Consider the following 17,776-nt stretch of genomic DNA (forward strand, 5'->3'; position numbering starts at 1 on the left):
ACACACCATCCTGACTTGGAAATATATTGCTGTTCCTTCACTGTCGCTAGGTCAAAATCCTGGAACTCCCTAACTGCACTATGGGTGTACCTACACCACATGGACTGCAGTGGTTCAAGGCAGCGGCTCACCACCGCCTTCTCAAGGGCAATTAGGTATGGGCAATAAATGGCGGCCTAGCCAACGATGCCCACATCCAGTGAAAGAATAAGTAAAAAAAAAAGAACATTACATGGTTGCTGTTGTGATGTCTAGCTTGATCGGGTTACTATTGAAGTTGATGACTTCAGATGGGATAGCAGCAAATGCATAGCAATTGGTTTCATCATCCCTGGTGGAGGGGATGTCATTCAGCATCCCCTTGCCTGATCGCTATTCATCTATTGGTGCTGGAAGCACAAGTGAGAATAGGATTGAGTTCAGTTGTGATAGTCCAAACGATCAAATAACCTGGCAACACTCAGCATCCAAACTCTCTCACTTGGTAAGATACTAAAGGCAGCTTTATCCACGGACATTCTGCTCCTCCGAGGATTTAGTGCTTCAAAAAGACAGGGGTGAGAAGGAAGGAATATGAAACTAACTAACCTCATGTAACTAACCTCAATTTCTGCGTAATCAGTGATATGGGAAAGAGAAAGTGAGTACAATGGTCATGATCTAACTGAATGGCAGAACAGGCTCAAGGAGCTGAATGGCCTACTCCTGTTGCTATGTTCCTTCCTATTATTGTGTGTTTGAAGCATAGAAAGAAAAAAATGTAAGTCTGTTTCCAGATGTTGTTGAACAGTAACATATCTTATCTTTCAGGTGGTCTGGCGTAAGCTTGGAGATGCAGCTGGTTCGAACCCTTCCATCAGGCAACATCTCTCAGGCAATCAGTTCAAGGGACCTTTGTAGTGCTGTTGCCTGCAAGGCATGGACTTGTGAGAAGGATGGAAACACATTCTCATTGCATCTGCACACAAGTGGAAAGAGTGGAACTTCTGAGAAGTGTAATCCTGGCCACTGACTCAACTTGGCCCTACCTACTGTCTAAATGCGAAGAAGGATGCTGACGTGTGCCTATAGTGGTAGAGAGTTCTACAATGTGCTGACCACAAAACAAATGTAAATTACTCATATATAACTGACTGTACATGCAGCTCTGGTAAGGTGTACTGCACAGCATACTGCAGTTACGTGAATTGATTTAATGGAGTCTGTGTAAAGAGATTAATCTAAATACGTTGATCTCTGGATAATGTTGAATAATCTACCCCCCCATCCAGCCCACTCCCTGAATGTCCATTCACATTAATGATTGATATGGCTCCATTATAAGCAGGCTCCTTTGAGTGCAGTGTTTCCTCATTACATTACTTGGAATGGACAATATTGCTGGGAGGTATTTGAAGCAAATCCCAGTCTCAGCATATGCAGCAATAGTTCTATAGAGTCTGTTCAGCAGAGGCAATGTGAAAGGGATCATGTTTCCACATAGAGGAATACCTGGCCCTCAAGTACACCTGTCTTTCAGAATATAGGTGTATAGCTTCCGCTGAAAAGGTCTGTCACCAGCTTTGGTTTAGAAAGTCATTGACCTGTGCAGCCCTAAGAACAGAGCATTTGAAAATGTTCAAAAGATGGAATTTCCACTGCTGGATGTGGCAACTAAGGAGAAAATATAGTTTTCTTTAAAGGGACAGTATTCTTTTCAACAACCAGAATTTATCTTGTTGGTTTTTGCTCTGAGTTAGTCTATTTTAGGAAATCTAATCGCTCGGCCCCCACTGTAAAATTATATTTGCAGTTTTCCAGTGTGATTGTTTCCCAGCCCCGTATTTGGATGCAGGTGGTCACAAGTTGTGTGAAATTGATGTAGTAAAGTTCAATTTTCAAGTAAATGGGTCTGGCATAATTTTAGGTTCTGTGAAATAAGTTTTATCTGACCAAATCACTAAAGTATTGCTCATTGGCTTGATATCTTGCCCGCTTTAAATTTTGAAGCCCCCGTGTGTGATCAGATGGAAGACTGTCTCTTTAACAGATGATGGTGAGGCTTCGAGATTGAAATGGTAACAGATAGGGAATAACTAGATGTTAAGTAGTTCTATTTTAAGCCGTGGGATAGAGAATGATACAGTACCAACTACTCTGTGTTAGAGTGACTGACTTAGGAGGCGCTGTCAATCAGCACTGGTTTTGAATTGAACACTAACTGTGCAGTGAATATTCAGGAATGGTCCATTTCCAATTGAAATAAGAATGCACATGGAAAGATATTTTATAAACTCATTAATGAGGCTGTTTTCATAGGACTTTTGAGCTCGTAAATCTTTAGACCTGAGATATACGACCATACCAGTGTCACAATGAGAAAAGGCTAACCTCTACAATTTAGTTCCTACATTGAGCGTTTTCACTTATTCCTTCATCAACTCCACAGCCTTCTCTCTGTTCAGTTCCATTTTGGGGGTATATTTTTTTTCTGGCTACTGATGTGAGTGACCTGCATGATTTTCTCATGCATGTGAGCGATGGGAGGAAAATATAATGATATTTATAAAGAACATAATATTATCTCTCAGCATTGCACATCATGAATTATTTCAAAGCTCAATGATGTTTATAGCTGCAAGCACAAAGTCATTTTATGCATAGCAAAATTCCACAAACTGCAGTTGAATAAATGAGCAATTGGGCAATTTTGAGGGCTGAAGAAGATATATTGGTCAAAATAGCTCCCTGTTCTTCAAATAGTGACAGTGCCATGTTTAATGCTCACCTAAAATAGCAGCTCATACCTCATTTTACCATCTCGTCTGAAGAGCAACACCATGCAGTGTTGATTGAGCTTGAGTGTGCAATTCCTGGAGTGAATATTCAGGAACGCTGTATTCCCAATTGAAATAAGAATGCAGTAACTACTCAGATTTATATAGTATCTTCAGTGTAGTAAAACTTTGCAAGGTGCTTTGCAGGAGTGTTGTTATTAAAATTGGCACTGGGTCATCGGAGGAGACATTAGGACATGTGACCAAAAGCTTAGTTGAAGAAGTAGGTTTTAAGGAGTATCTTAAAAGAGAGAAGACACTTGGACAGTTTGAAGAAAAAGACAACTAACATAACATTTGACTGAGCAATCTGCACAACCCCACCATGTCCCCCCTCCCCCGCCAAACCCAGGACAACACCGGCCAAACAAACATTTTAATTTGTTCTAATACACAGCGTCTATATATGTCAGTGTTCAACACAGGCAATGAAAGACACAATGGTTTGAATGTGCTTCTGACTGTGCCTGATTTGATTCTGCAGTTGCTTGACTGCCATTCCCAAGTGATTTGTGGTTGGGAGTGTGTTTATTTTGCTAGTTTCAATTTGCTTTCCTTAGAGTGGTAGCTGATACCTCTCCAGTGTAATCTGATCCTGGTAGCCCTGAGATGAGATTCTGAAACAAATTGGCAGAAATGATGCACCAGTAACATGGAGAAACTTTGCTGGACTTTATATCTTGAATTAGAATTATTCTACTGCCACCAGCAAAAGAACAGTTGGATTATAATACTTATATAGTGCTGTTCACAAAACACCATGAATGTTTACAGGAGGAAGGAGTACATTTGACCTAAAGTGCACTGAGAGTAAATGTAACATCTAGCATGACAGTTGACCATGTAGAACGACAGCCCACTGGTTTGACCTACAGCCTATTCTCAGTCAGTTATTGAATGAGGCAGAAGTTGAGGGCATTATAATTAGTCTCTGTAAGTCTGGGCTAGGATGCAATAAACGACAACTGCTGGTGTGTTTGTAAGTATGTAAGAACATCAGTCGAGGATTGGATCAGGCTTGGCCCCTGTCATTATATAACTGATTGCCACTCACTTTCCGAGGTCTCAAGTGAAGAAAGATCATTTAAGGTGAACTGGAGGAAAACTGCGGCCCAAGAATCCCAACACCTTCCAGGTTAGAGGGACAACAGGAGAAAAATAGGGAAGGGATGAAAGTTGTAGCTCAAGATTTGCAAGCATTGTCATACTAGATGCCAACATAACACTGACAGATCCTCATAGTTCTCCACATGGTGAGCTTGCAGACTCAACTGGAGATCTGGGAAGGTGATCATTATCCTGATGGAAGAGAAGAAAAGTGAAGAGAGGTCAAGGCACCGTGCTGGTGTCTAGATGGTTCAGGGTGGCAGAGGCCTGCAATCAGATAGTGTAAAGTCAGAGACTTCATACAGGAAAATTTAGTACCAGCTGGGAGATATTAAATCAAAACTTTATTTGAAATGATGGACTTCTCCATGTTGGCATATTCACTTTATGGAAACCATTAAGATTGCTGGGAACTGTACCAGGTTAAGGCTTCCTTCATTTTGCTGCGAACCTGCCACTAAATCTGTCACTCCTGAGTCAGCTTTTTGTGCTTACAGTAGGCTGATTTAAAACTTTGACTGGGTTAAACTAAGGAGCTTAAAATGGGTATGGGATTCACAATATGCTCAGGCATTTGGGGCTCTTAAAGGTGACAGGACTGAAGTGGACTTGTCAACATTTTGTTACATATCCATTTCTAGCCAATGTGTTTCGGAAACAACTTCATTCATTGGTTTGTCCAAAGCAAAGAACAAGAACATTTTATTTTCAATTTGATCATTGATAAAACTAGAATTTTGAAAATCTAATTCTGATGGCAGCTGCATTTTATGTTTTGCGCACTAACCTCCTTGTAAATATACCGTCTGCAACATTCTCTAAACGCTGGAGAATTAAAAGCTTTCCTTTTACCTCAGAATATTAAAATGTAAGAGCTATACACTGGAATATGGAGAATACCCAATACAATTTTGTTTTCTGATAGTATAATATTTGAATAAGATTGTATAAATTTATCATATCAAACATATATATTATGTAATTCTCTTTTAACGTTGCTGAATAATGTCTGCTTCTTTTGAGGAAGGAAAGACTCAGTTCTATTCTGTCGATGATTCTGATTTTGATTGTTGCAGTGGGTTTAAAAATAAGCTAGTACAATTGTCATTTTTTTAAGGGCATTACATTCATTTATCACACTCCCGCCATAAAAACAAAGGTGGAAAAAATGGTCCACTTATCCTAAAAAAGGTAAATTCTTACAGGTCCTTCCACCTGCTGCTGACTTCCCCTCCCTTCGGTTAATGGTACCTTGCCCCCTTTTGTGTTATTGGTGTCAGGCTGCAGACAATGTATTGTGGTTTATGGATGGATTGATTCTACTTGGAGACACTGATCCCCTTTTTCACCAAGCACACAGGAATTATAAATGAACAGCAACAAGACTTTTACTTTGGCTTTTCAACAGATTTTCATTTTATCCCAAACTCCATTAAATGTATTACTGTCCAATCTTTTTTTTTTAAAAATCGATTTTATTCTACAGTAATGGTTTTGACTAAATTTCTTTATGCCTTCTTTGTTTTTATGGCTGAAGGAAGTATGTTGGCAAAACTAAAAGAATAAAGGCTCTTAAAAAAAATCTTCTAATAGAATATGTTATTGCACTAGCATTGGGACGTGTTTTTTAAAAAAAAGTTTCAATAATCAATAGCCCTTAAATAAAATCAGGAATTCACAGTAGAGCCATCAGCATTTGGAAGGAAAAAAGGCTAATGGTTAAAATTTTATGAACACATGAATTAGGAGCAGGAGTAGGCCACTCATCCCCTTGGGTATGCTCCACCATTTAATGAAATCATGGCTGATCTGATTAGGTCAAGAATGCCAGTCGGAACTCTGATAATTTAGTTTCCTGGGTTTCTTTTTAATTGTTGAGTGTGTAAGGGCTGTTGAGATTGGGGCAAGTGTTTCTGAAGACAAATTGAGCTTGACTATATTGAACTGTCAGTTCATAAGTAGCGATGTGGTATTTAACCCGGGCTGGGGTTAGGTGATTAATCCCTCTCCTTCAGCTCAGCCACTTCTTCACTCAATGCCATCAGCATTTAATGGCCAAAAGGAAGATACAATACTTAGATTTATACATACAGCATCTTGTTGTGGTCTACATAAAAGTTATTGAGGGATTTTGTTCTTCTCAAAAAAGTAAAAAAACTAATTGATATTTTTTGAATGCTGGAGTCAGTATTTGAAGTAAATGGCAGATGTGGGAACAACAAAACCAGTCCAGTTCTGGAATCAAGTTCAGAACTTCTTCCAAGTTATTTGGATTGGCATGTTTTGGCACAATTGATAACTTACTGACGTAGTGTTAATAGTGACTTTGAGTACAGGCCTGTTAGTGTTTATAGAGTTTAAGGTGTGGTAACAGTATCTGTGCACATGTTGGGTTGACAATTTAAGACAATGTTCCCATTTCTGAATCCTCTAAGGGGTGGAGCTTGATTGCTGCACTTGCACAGCTGTCACACCAAAGACTATTGACGAAAGACATTGATAACTATAAGTCTAATGGACTCCTTAAACTCTCCGTTAACCTTTTCAGTGTTAGTCTAGTTTTTACACAAAATAGATCATCCTATGTGCCTTGAGATAGCATATGTATCATAGTGTGGCCATAACGAGACTAGGAGTCTGGGTGCTCTGATGGTGTTATGAGATAGAATATTAGGATCAATGAGAATCATTCAGGAACTTGTTCCATCTGTGGATCTGAGTATCAATCTTTGTTCTTGGCACAGTAGGTGTTTAGTTAGAGGATGATTTACACTGCTGGCTCAAATAGAGTATACTTGAAAGGCTCCTGGTTAATTGACTATGACTGTTGATCTCCACAATCTCCTTATAATTCCAATTCCCACTTTCTGTGGCCAGTTAATAAATCATATTGATTGGGTTTTCTTTCAGCATTTACAAGTAATGATAAAAATGAGTTATTCTTACTCAACCTGCTATTAATCAGTTCTCTCAGTAGGTTCCTAACAGGTATCTAATAGAAATGATTTTGCTATTGTAAGATTCTGTGGCCTGTGGATATTTTTTATCTGAAGTGTCTGTAGTAAATCTTTGAACTGCAGGTTCTTTAAAGAAGTACTTAAGACCTGCTGAGGAAAGCACCATTCGCTACCTTATTAACCACACAGACCTGAATTTTCCAGGTTCAATCTCTGAAATTATCTCGCACAAAAGGATATGGAAGCTGGAGCTTTAAAGACCAAGATCAGTAGGTTTTTGTTGGGTAAGGATATCAAGGGATATAGTGGCTAAGGCGATTAAAACGGATCAGCCATGATCTAACTGAGGGCGTGAATGACCTGCTCCTGTTCCTGTGTTCATTTGGTCTGTTGTGATCCAGGCACTCTGGTGGCTGAGCACCCTTGAGTTAATGGAACGCGGGCTCCCTGTTCCTGATCGCTAACCAGTGACTCCTGCTGGAAATTTGTATGCGCGGAGACCACGGGGAGAACAGGATCAAACTGGCTCAAAATATCCCACAGTGTAGCCTCACAGACGAGGAATGGAGACTTAGGCCAGCCAGTTCCCCGGGGGGTAGGGGGGTGCTATTTTCAGCTTATTTTTGTCATATTTGTTTACTGGCCACGGTGCCTAGTTGGCCACCGATTTTAACATTGGAGTTCACAGAATTGTTACAGTGCAGAAGGAGGCCATTCCCATCGCGTTTGCACCAGCTCATCAAATAAGCAATTCACCTACTGCCATTATCCCGCCTTCTCCTCATAATCCTGCATGTTCTTCCTTTTCGGACAACAGTCTAAATCCCTTTTGAATGCTTCGAGTGAACCTGCCTCCACCACACACTCAGGCAGTACGTTCGAGAAGTTAACCACTCGCTTGTTTTCTCACATCAGTTTTACTTCTTTTTCCAGCTACTTTAAATCTGTGCCCTCTCATTCTCAATCTTTCCTGAGCAGGAATAGTTTCTCCCTATCTACTTGTCCAGATGCCTCATGATTTTGAATACCTCTATCAAATCTCCTCTCAGCCTTCTCTACTCCAGTCCTACCTTCTCCAATCTAACATCATAACTGAAGCTCCTTACCCCTGGAACCATTCTCGTGAATCTTTTCTGCACTTTCTCCAATGCCTTCACGTCCTTCCTAAAGTGTGGCACCCAGAACTGGACACAACACTCCAGCTGAGGCTGAGTTAGTGTCTTATAAATATTCAATGTAAGCTCCATACTCTTATGCTCTGTGCCCCTATTAATAAAGCCTAGAATACTGTATGCCTTATTAACTGCGCTCTCAACCCATCTATGACTTATGCACATTTGCACCCATGTCCCTCTGCTCCTGCACCCCCTTTAGAGTTGTACCCTTTATATTGTGGCTCCATGTTCTTCCCTCCAAAATTAATCATTTCACATTTCTCTGCATTGAACTTCACCTGCCGCCTGTCTGCCCACTCCACCAACTTGTCTGTGTCCTTTTGAGGTTCTATATGGTGCTCCTCACAGTTCATAATGCTTCCAAGTTTCATAACATGCACAAATTTTGAAATTATGCCCAAGGTCTAGGTCATTAATATATATCAGGAAGAGCAAGGGTCCCAACACTAGGACCTGGGGAACTTCACTACAAACCTTCCTCCAGCCTGAAAAACATCTATCCTTGGATGCACCTCAGCTGGTCCTGGTGGCTTATCAACTTTAAGTACAGGCAGCCTATCCAATACCATCACCTTATCAATTTTAAACCCTTCTAGTGTCTGAATTACCTCCTCTTTCACCATGGCCTGGGTAGCATCATCTTCCATGGTAGAGACAGAGGCAAAGTATTCATATTTATATTTGTATTTAATCAAACAAGCTTGATATTTATACATGATACATCACCAGATACTCTTAACCAATCCCATATTTCTCTGTGTCCCAAAACCATGGGAACAAGAAGAATGTAAAGTGCATCTTTATCCATTTGGCTAGATCCAAAAGTCACAAAATCCATCTCCCACTATAATTCATTCTGCTTGGCACCCTGAGCAGCCAAAAATGTATCCACTGGCCTCTTGAAAATTCCATGTATCTATATATGCATGTTGGCCTGTAGATTCTGAGCCATTAGCTTAATATTGAGCCCTGAACAAAAACTGAGCTGAGCATGAACACCAGAACTTGCAAAGCCAGATGTAGCAACAGAGAAAGTTGCCATGGTATCCTTCACTTCCTATGTGCAATGTTAGTAGCCTTGTAACAATTGTCTGAAATGGAATAAGTGCAGGTACACTGCAGTTAATCAGTCAATTGCGATATTCTGCAGACATGTTTCCCTCTACGTTGTTAAGCTGTGTAAAAGGTTGCTTTTGATGAGAATTATACAGAAAAAGCCAACAATCTGGTTTCAAGACAAATCTCTTTTTCATTTAAACAATTGGCTGCATAGTGTCGCTGGGTCAAAATCCTGGAACTCCCTTCCTAACAGCACTGCGGGTGAAACTACACCACATGGACTGCAGCGGTTCAAGAAGGCAGCTCACTTCTCAAGGGCAATTAGGGATGGGCAATAAATGCTGGTCTAACCAGTGACATCCACATCCCATGAATGAATTTTTAAAAAGTTTCTTTTTCTGCAGTACAATATGGTTTTATGCATTGGTGAGTTCAATTTTTGAGAAGTTTAGAAGTTTTTGTTTTGCTATTTGTTTGACAATTTGCAGATTCTACCGGCTGGGTCTAAAGTCCCAGGGGAACTATTTTTCCCTTCCCAAAATCTTCCCTTCATGAATGAGCCACCAAGATCAGTATGGGCACATGGGGTTTAGGGATTAATGCTTTCAAGAGAGGGCACAGGAAGAAAAAAAAAATGGCAAGAAATAAAACCTTACTTTTCTTTCTTAGTACCAAAGTTGTGTTGAAGCTTGCTAAGATGGAGAATGCATGTTTCCAAATGCCTGCAAATGCCACCACGGCAATATTGTGGCTGTTTATTTGTTTAGCTCCACCCAAATAGCAACACTGCGACCTAATAAATGATGATTACTAAGGTAGAACTTAACCAGCTGTAGAATCCTAGTTTAATGTGAAAAAGCCCCCAAAGCAGATCACTTCCAACTCAACCATGCCTTTTGAAGAAGCTGCATTGAGAGAATCAGAACAGTGGTTCAGGGCAGGGAGTGAGACAGAAGGTGGATATTTTTTTAAAATGAAAAATATTGTTTTTTTTTCTTGAGGGAATTACCAGTAGATATGTACGTGTATAAAAGAAAACTTAGAAAAATGGAGAATGAGAGTAGATGAACTGTGAATATAAAAGATGAATATTTTGATAAGGTTGTGAAGCGACCGTGTTAACTACTTGAGCAGAATTGCAACTGAAGTTTCGCTGTGGAACTTGTGATAAGGAAATTCCTGCTGTTAATTTACCTGCTGTATATGTGCGTGCTGATCCTGTAAACAATAAAGAGTGCTGCTGTTTTTGACTGCTGTATATATTGAACACTCTGGGCCTGGCATGGATTTGTATCTTCAATGGAATACGCCATTCGTTTCCCTGTCCCTGAAGTGTACTTTTTAAAAATAATTTTAGTCTTCAATATGTTAGTTAAACAATGAAAGGAAATATGTCTCATAGGAACTGTTAGCTGGCTTTAAAACAAAATAAAACATACAGATTCGCTGTGCATGTGTGTGCCTTTGTTTTTGAAACACCCGACGATAAAGCACAGATAAGGATGTGCTAAATCATTCTTCAAACACAAATGTTCAGTTCTTTCCATCCCAGCGTCTGAGCTGCATGTTGATTGATTCCGGCGTTTCTTTGCTTCCACCACTATTCCCAAAAGACCATCCCCAGGTAATTGTGCAGTTTGAAGGAGTGTTTCCTGATACCAGTCCCCAACTTCACCAGTTAGCATGAAAGTCGGATGTGTTTAACACAGACGCGACCTACAATTTACAAGGAAAGGTTTACTTTGTTTTGCAAACCATCGTATCTTTAAATTTGCTTTTAAGTAGATTGTTTCCTCTCCTTAACTTTGCTGAAGCTGCTGACTCGAGTTGAAGTTTCACAATGGACCTCGGCCCTCTGATCTCACAGATGGACATCCTTCACACATCAGCCTGAATGGTACTGGCTTACTTTATGATGAGCCCCTTCAGGAGCAAGAAACTTGGCAACTGCTTGTCCAGTCTCTGATTAATTCTAGCATTTTGACTCTCACCTTGTCAAACTCAACATATATGTTAAACACCTATCCACTAAAGAGTCTTCACTTATATAGCACCTTTCACATCCTCAGGATATCTCTATTTGTTTCAGAGCCAATCAACTGCTTTTTGATGTCCAGTCACAGTACGGGTTCCTCAAACAGCAAATGAGAAAGTTAATCAAATATTCTCTTTTGGGCAAGTTGATTGGGGAAAAATGTTGGCCAAGACAGCAGGACAACTTTTTTAAATGTTTGTCACAAGATCCCTTGCATTGCTAATAAGAATAGGCTTCAATAATTAAAATCAATCAGGCATAATCCAACAAAAGGACCAAGTGATTTTTTTAAGCTGTAATTTTTTTTTGGAAATTGCATGAGTTTTAGAAACCACTTGAAGTTTATGATGTCCGGTTAGAACTATTTCTGATTACACAAGGATAATGGTAAGCCTACAGATTGATGCACCACATCGCACCACAACTCCCCAACCCCCACCAATGCCCAAAGAGAAGGTTATGGGAAATAAATACAATATTGTGCCCTATCTTTTCAAGGATTAAATGCACCAACCCATTGAGGTTTTGCTCCAGAGAGATAAAAAAAATCTAAGGTGCAGTCCCAGGTCTTTGCTGAATTTAAGCTCAGCTGGTGCAGAAGTGTATTTATATTTGGCTTCAATACTCTGGGTTAGAGAGGGTCAAGTCTGCTTCTGATTGTACTTCAGTGCCTCCCAGCAGGTGTATGGATGCCAGATGAGGGCATGATGTAACTTAGCTGTGATGCTCCCATGGTTGAATACCGTGAAGACACTTCACCAGAATCACAGTGCAGAAGAGGCCCTTCGGCCCATCGAGTCTGCACCGACACGTGAAAAGCACCTGACCTACCTACCTAATCCCATTTACCAGCACTTGGCCCATAGCCTTAAATGTTATGACGTGCCAAGTGCTCATCCAGGTACTTTTTAAAGGATGAGAGGAAACCTGCCTCCATCACCCAGGCAGTGCATTCCAGACCATCACCACCCTCTGGGTAAAAAAGTTTTTCCTCACATCCCCCCTAAACCTCCTGCCCCTCACTTTGAACTTATGTCCCCTTGTGACTGACCCTTCAACCAAGGGGAACGGCTGCTCCCTATCCACCCTGCACCCTGTCGATGCCCCAGATGAAGAACAGTTTCACAAAGCTGATGGAACCATGCTCCAGATGTGTTGGTGACTTAAGAATTGGGGGTGGGGAGGGGGGAATGAGATAAACAGAAGAACTTCTGGAAATGCACAGATTTGAGTGTAACTACCCACAATCGTACAACAGTGAGGTGAACACCTTTACATTTAAACTTTATGTTATCCATTTAACTCAGATAATTATGTCTGAGGTGGCCTTGTACCGCAGTGGGTAGTGTCCTTGCCACTGAGGCAGAAGCTCCAGATTCAAGACCTGCTCCAGGACTTGATAGCCAAGGAATGCAGCCTGTAAATCCTTCCAATATATGCCAATGGCGGGTGGTTAAGAAAGGGAGAGATTCCTGTTCAGCAATGTGATAAAAAGAAAATTGGAGCCTCTACCATCACCATTCATAGCTCTGGGACACAACATCCATGTAAAAGTGCATGTTACCACATCACTCCCAGTTACACCTGCTGTGTCCTATCATTTATAAACCAAAGATTATTTGAATGAAACGCCATGCAGAACAATCCTAGTTCATCATCTTTACTAACTTCGTGGTGCCAATGCACCCCCTGCTGAATAAAAGAACACATTGCAAAGCGTACGCGCTGTAACAACAAATGACCCACTTTACTAGGTGGTATTTGAAATCTGGTTAGAAACAGGTGCTGCAGAAGGATTGTTGAGGGAGTGCATGAGGTAGCTTGCATCATCTCACTCTTCCTTCAGATTGTTGGCTGCTTATTTGCGCCAGTACCTTTTTGGTTGGGGTGCAGGGTGGAGTTTACAATTCTTCTGATAAATTGGACAAACCCAGCCAGCTCTCAGAAATAATAATAATAAAACCACGAATGCTGGGGATTAGAAACAAAATGCAGAAAATACATCAGCAGCTGAGACGGAATCATGGAATCATACAGAGGAGGGAGAGGCCATTCGGTCCATCATGCCCGTTTCAGCTCGTTGAAAGGACTGCCTAATTTCGTCCCTTATACGGAAGCTTTTTTTGTCCATAACCCTGCAAAATTAGCGATATTCAAATTTTAATGAGTGTTTTTTGATCTACTCCAGATAACGTAACAATATAATTCCCGATGCACAGCAGTGCAGAAAGGAGTAACTTGCAAACCCCAGACCGATCCTCAGTTGCAACGGGAGGTAAATAAGCTGTTGAGTGTTGGGAGTTTGCTGAAGATTCTCTCACCTCAGTTGTCCCGTTGGGAGCACACTTTGGGAAGTTCTGCTTATCAGACAGTGATATCCTGTCCATTCATTACCACCCCGCCCCACTGTGTGCTTCAGTGTGGCAGAGAGAAAAATCTCCACTACTCTCCTCGCTTCCAGGTGCCGTTTTGCAAAGGGCTGCCCCTGTCAGCAACTGACAACTCTTACATAAGCGGCATAGCTAATAAAGGAACAGCCATAAAAATAAGGAAACTTATAAAACTCAATGACTACGTTGCTCCCGGTGTCCACAAAACACTGGGCCTTGCAGAGCCGACAGGTCGCAAGGTCTAGGTTGCTACCTATTGTCGTAACCGAGCTATCAAAAACTATTTTACTCATTCCACTGAGGCTCGAAACTTGGGCTTCCAGTTTTAGGATCCAACCTGCTGATGCCCCACCAACAGATGGATTCTTCAACATCCATTACTGCCCTTCTGGTGTGATGCATGAAGACACTGCACTGATGGTCTGAATCATCTTTCCTGGACAACATCAATGTTGAATGGAGACCTCGTACCTCTTTCCCAAATGGTGGAACAAGTAATGATGCTGAATTAGGTGCAGTTTTGTGTTGTAAACCCGTGCCTACTAGTTAATGGATTGCGAGTGCCCAAAAATACTTTACAGAGGATCTTAATCAGAATTAAGGCAGCTTCTTCTTATCGTGTCCACGGACAGTCTATACATGGCCCAGCCAGAACTGGACACATTTTTGCACCTTGCGAGGTAATGCATTTTGGAAGGTCTAATACAGGCAGGAATTATACAGTAAATGGCAGAGCCCTTAAGTACATCGATGAGCAGAGGGATCTGGGTGTACAGGTTCACAGGTCGCTGAAAGTGGCAACGCAGGTGGATAAGGTAGTCAGGAAGGCATATGGCATGCTTGCCTTCATTGGCAGGGGTATTGAGTATAAAAGCTGGGAAGTCATGCTGCAGCTGTATAGAACCTTGGTTAGGCCACACTTAGAATATTGCATGCAATTCTGGTCACCACATTACCAGAAGAATATGGAGGCATTGGAGAGGGTGCAGAGGAGGTTGACCAGGATGCTGCCTGGTCTGGAGGTTATTAGCTATGAAGAGAGGTTGGAGAAACTCGGATTGTTCTCACTAGAGCGACGGAGGTTGAGGGGCGACTTGATAGAAGTTTACAAAATTATCAGTGGCATGGACAGAGTGAATAGTCAGAAGCTTTTTCCCAGGGTGGAAGAGTCAATTACTAGGGGACATAGATTTAAGGTGAGAGGAGAAAACTATAGAGGAGATGTGCGGGGTAAGTTTTTTATGCAGAGGGTAGTGAGTGTCTGGAATTTTCTGCCAGAGGAGATGGTGGAAGCAGTTACGATAGTGGTGTTTAAGAGGCAGCTTGACAAATACATGAATAGGACGGGAATAGAGGGATATGGACCCCGGAAGTGCAAAATGTTTTAGTTGACGGGCAATATGATTGGTGCAGGCTTGGAGGGCCAAAGGGCCTGTTCCTGTGCTGTACTTTTCTTTGTTCTTTGTTGTTGAATTTGGCAAGATCTGCAACAGTGCAGTGTTCCTCTAGCGATAGGCATTGCAGGAGATGTTGCATAGTCTGTGGCTCAGTTCCACATTTACAAGTTGTATATCCCCATTTGCTTAGTGACACCTTTGAACGACCTACACCAGTCCTAAGCCTGTTAAGGCACTTCCAGGTTGCCCAGTTGCAATTAGCTCCTGGGGGAAGGCTTTCATCCGGTAGAATTTCCATCGCTGGGGGTTGTTCGAGACTGGCGAGCCGGTCTTTCCACAAGGCGATGCGGGCTTCAGATGGGGTTGATTGTAATGGAACAACACTGTTCATGAAGCTCTTCCTTGACTTTAGGCGGCTGGGTGTAGGTGTATGACCATGTAGAGGGTGCCTCTCATCTGATGTTTGATGGAGTTGCTCTTTCTTGCTGGCTACCGTTCTTCTTATATCAGGGGGAGCGATACCCGCCAGGATATATAGGCTGTTGGTGTTTGTTGGTTTTAAACAACCTGTGATAAGTCGGCAGCTTGCATTCAGAACGGCATCCATCTTAGCACGAGTAGATCTTTCCCATGCAGGGCAGGCGTATTGGGCAGTGGAATAGCAAAGAGCAAGTGCACTGGTTCGCAATGTTTTCGAGCTTGCTTCCCATTTTGTGTTAGTGAGCCTATTCAGGATGTTGTTTCGTGCGCTCACTTTTGCCTTTGTCTTTTCGATGTGGTTCTTGAAGGTGAGGCATCTGTCAAGGGTGACTCCTAAGTAAATAGGGTGCTCGCAATGCGTCAGTGTTGCTCCACACCAGGTTACTTTAAGCTGGCGTTTGGCTTCACGGTTTCCGAGGTGGAATGCATAAACTTGCATCTTTGATGGGTTTGCGCGAAGGTGGTTTTCTTCATAGTAGGATGTTAGTCCCTCCAAGGCCTCAGAAAGCATTTTCTCCACGGTGTTAAAATCAGCGCTTTGGGCAGTGACACATAAGTCATCAGCATATATAAAACGGCGTGTGACACCGTCTATAGGTTGGTCATTCGTGTAGATGTTGTACAGCAGCGGTGCAAGGTATTAAGGCAGCTAATGGAATGCTATCCTTTATTACGAGAGGGATTGAACTGATTGCTTCAGTTATACAGGGCAATGGAGAGACTGCACCTTGAATACTGTGTGCAGTTTTGGTCCCCTTATTTAAGGAAGGATGTAAATGCATTGGAAGCGGATCACAGGAGGTTTACTAGATTGATACCTGGAATGAGTGGGTTGTCTTATGAGGAAAGGTTGGGCAGGCTGGGCTTGTTTCCACTGGAGTTTAGAAGAGTGAGGAGTGATTTGATTGAAGTATACAAGATCCTGAATGGCCTTGACAAGGTGGATGTCAAAAGGATGTTTCCTCTTGTGGGTCAATCCAGAACCAGGGGTCACAGTTTTAAAATTAGGGGTCGCCTTTTTAGGACCGAGATGAGGAGAAACTTTTTCTCTCAAAGGGTTGTGCGACTTTGGAACTCTCTGCCTCAGAAGGTGTTGGAGGGGGTGTCATTGAATATTTTTTAAGGTGGAGGTAGATAGACCCTTGTTAGGCAAGGGAATCAAAGGTTATCAGGCTTGGATGGGAATGTGGAAATTGAAACACAAAAAGATCAAGCATGATCTTATTGAATGGCGGAGCAGGCTCGAGGGGCTGAATGGTCTACTCCTGTTTCTATTTCTTATGTTCTTATCAGCAGTCTGGACTAGAACTGAACCCAGGTCCCAGAGGCCACTGTCTCTAACTTTTAAAAAATTCACTCACAGGATGTGGGCTTCGCTGGCTGGGCCAGCATTTATTGTCCATCCCTAGTTGCCCTTGAGACAGTGGTGGTGAGCTGCCTTCTTGACTGCTGCAGTCCATGTGATGTAGTTTCACCCGCAGTGCTGTTAGGAAGGGAGTTCCAGGATTTTGACCCAATGACACTATGCAGCCAATTGTTTAAATGAAAGAGAGATTTGTCTTGAAACCAGATTGTTGGCTTTTTCTGTATAATTCAAGGGCAATCACTTTCACCTCACCTTGGGAGTTCAGCTCTTTTGAAAGTGTTTGAAGTCAGGAGCTGAGTGGCCCTGGCGGAACGCAAACTGGGCGTCAGTGAGCAGGTCATTGCTAAGCAAGTGCTGCCTGATAGCACTGTTGATGACCCCTTCCATTACTTTACTGATGAACGAGAGTAAACTGATGGGGCGGTAATTGGCCGAGTTGGATTTGTCCTGCTTTTTGTGGACAGGACATACCTGGGCAACTTTCCACATAGCCGGGTAGATGCCACTGTCATAGCTGTACTGGAATAGCTTGGCAAGTTCTGGAGCATGAGTCTTCAGTACTATTGCTGGAATATTGTCAAGGCCCATAGCCTTTGCAGTATCCAGTGCCTTCAGCCGTTTCTTGATATCAGATGGAATGAATCAAATTGTTTGAAGACTAGCATCTGTGATGCTGGGGACCTCCGGAGGCGGCCGAGATGGATCATCCACTTGGCATTTCCGGCTGAAGATTGTTGCGAATGCTTCAGCCTTATCTTTTGCACGGCTGTGCTGGGCTCCTCCATCATTGAGGATGGGGGTACTTGTGGAACCTGCTCCTCCAGTGAGTTGTTTAATTGACCACCATCATTCATGACTGGGTGTGGCAGGACTGCAGCGCTTAGACCTGATGCATTGGAACGCTTCACGAATTTGCGTGTCATCCTTGCGCAGGGGCCATGCTAATCTTCTCTGTATCGTTCCAATTTTAGTATATGTGCTGCCGAAGCGAGAC

At 42.1% G+C, this 17,776-nt stretch overlaps 1 protein-coding gene and 1 non-coding gene across 11 annotated transcripts in view; one reads left to right on the plus strand and one right to left on the minus strand.

The window, feature by feature from the left end:
* Positions 1–10,565, plus strand: part of ccdc85ca (coiled-coil domain containing 85C, a) — a 204,837-nt gene extending 194,272 nt beyond the window's left edge. For all 10 annotated transcript variants that reach the window (XM_078562145.1, XM_078562138.1, XM_078562141.1 and 7 more), the window contains one exon: positions 811–10,565. In XM_078562145.1, coding sequence (XP_078418271.1) covers positions 811–900 — 90 coding nt within the window. In that variant the 3' untranslated portion in view covers positions 901–10,565. The remainder of the gene's footprint in view (positions 1–810) is intronic.
* A 7,105-nt stretch (positions 10,566–17,670) lies between these two features.
* Positions 17,671–17,776, minus strand: LOC144693585 (U6 spliceosomal RNA). The gene has a single exon (XR_013579568.1). It is a non-coding gene; the product is annotated as a U6 spliceosomal RNA (small nuclear RNA).

Source organism: Cetorhinus maximus, chromosome 18 (assembly GCF_964194155.1).
Source record: "Cetorhinus maximus chromosome 18, sCetMax3.hap1.1, whole genome shotgun sequence".
NCBI lineage: Eukaryota > Metazoa > Chordata > Chondrichthyes > Lamniformes > Cetorhinidae > Cetorhinus > Cetorhinus maximus.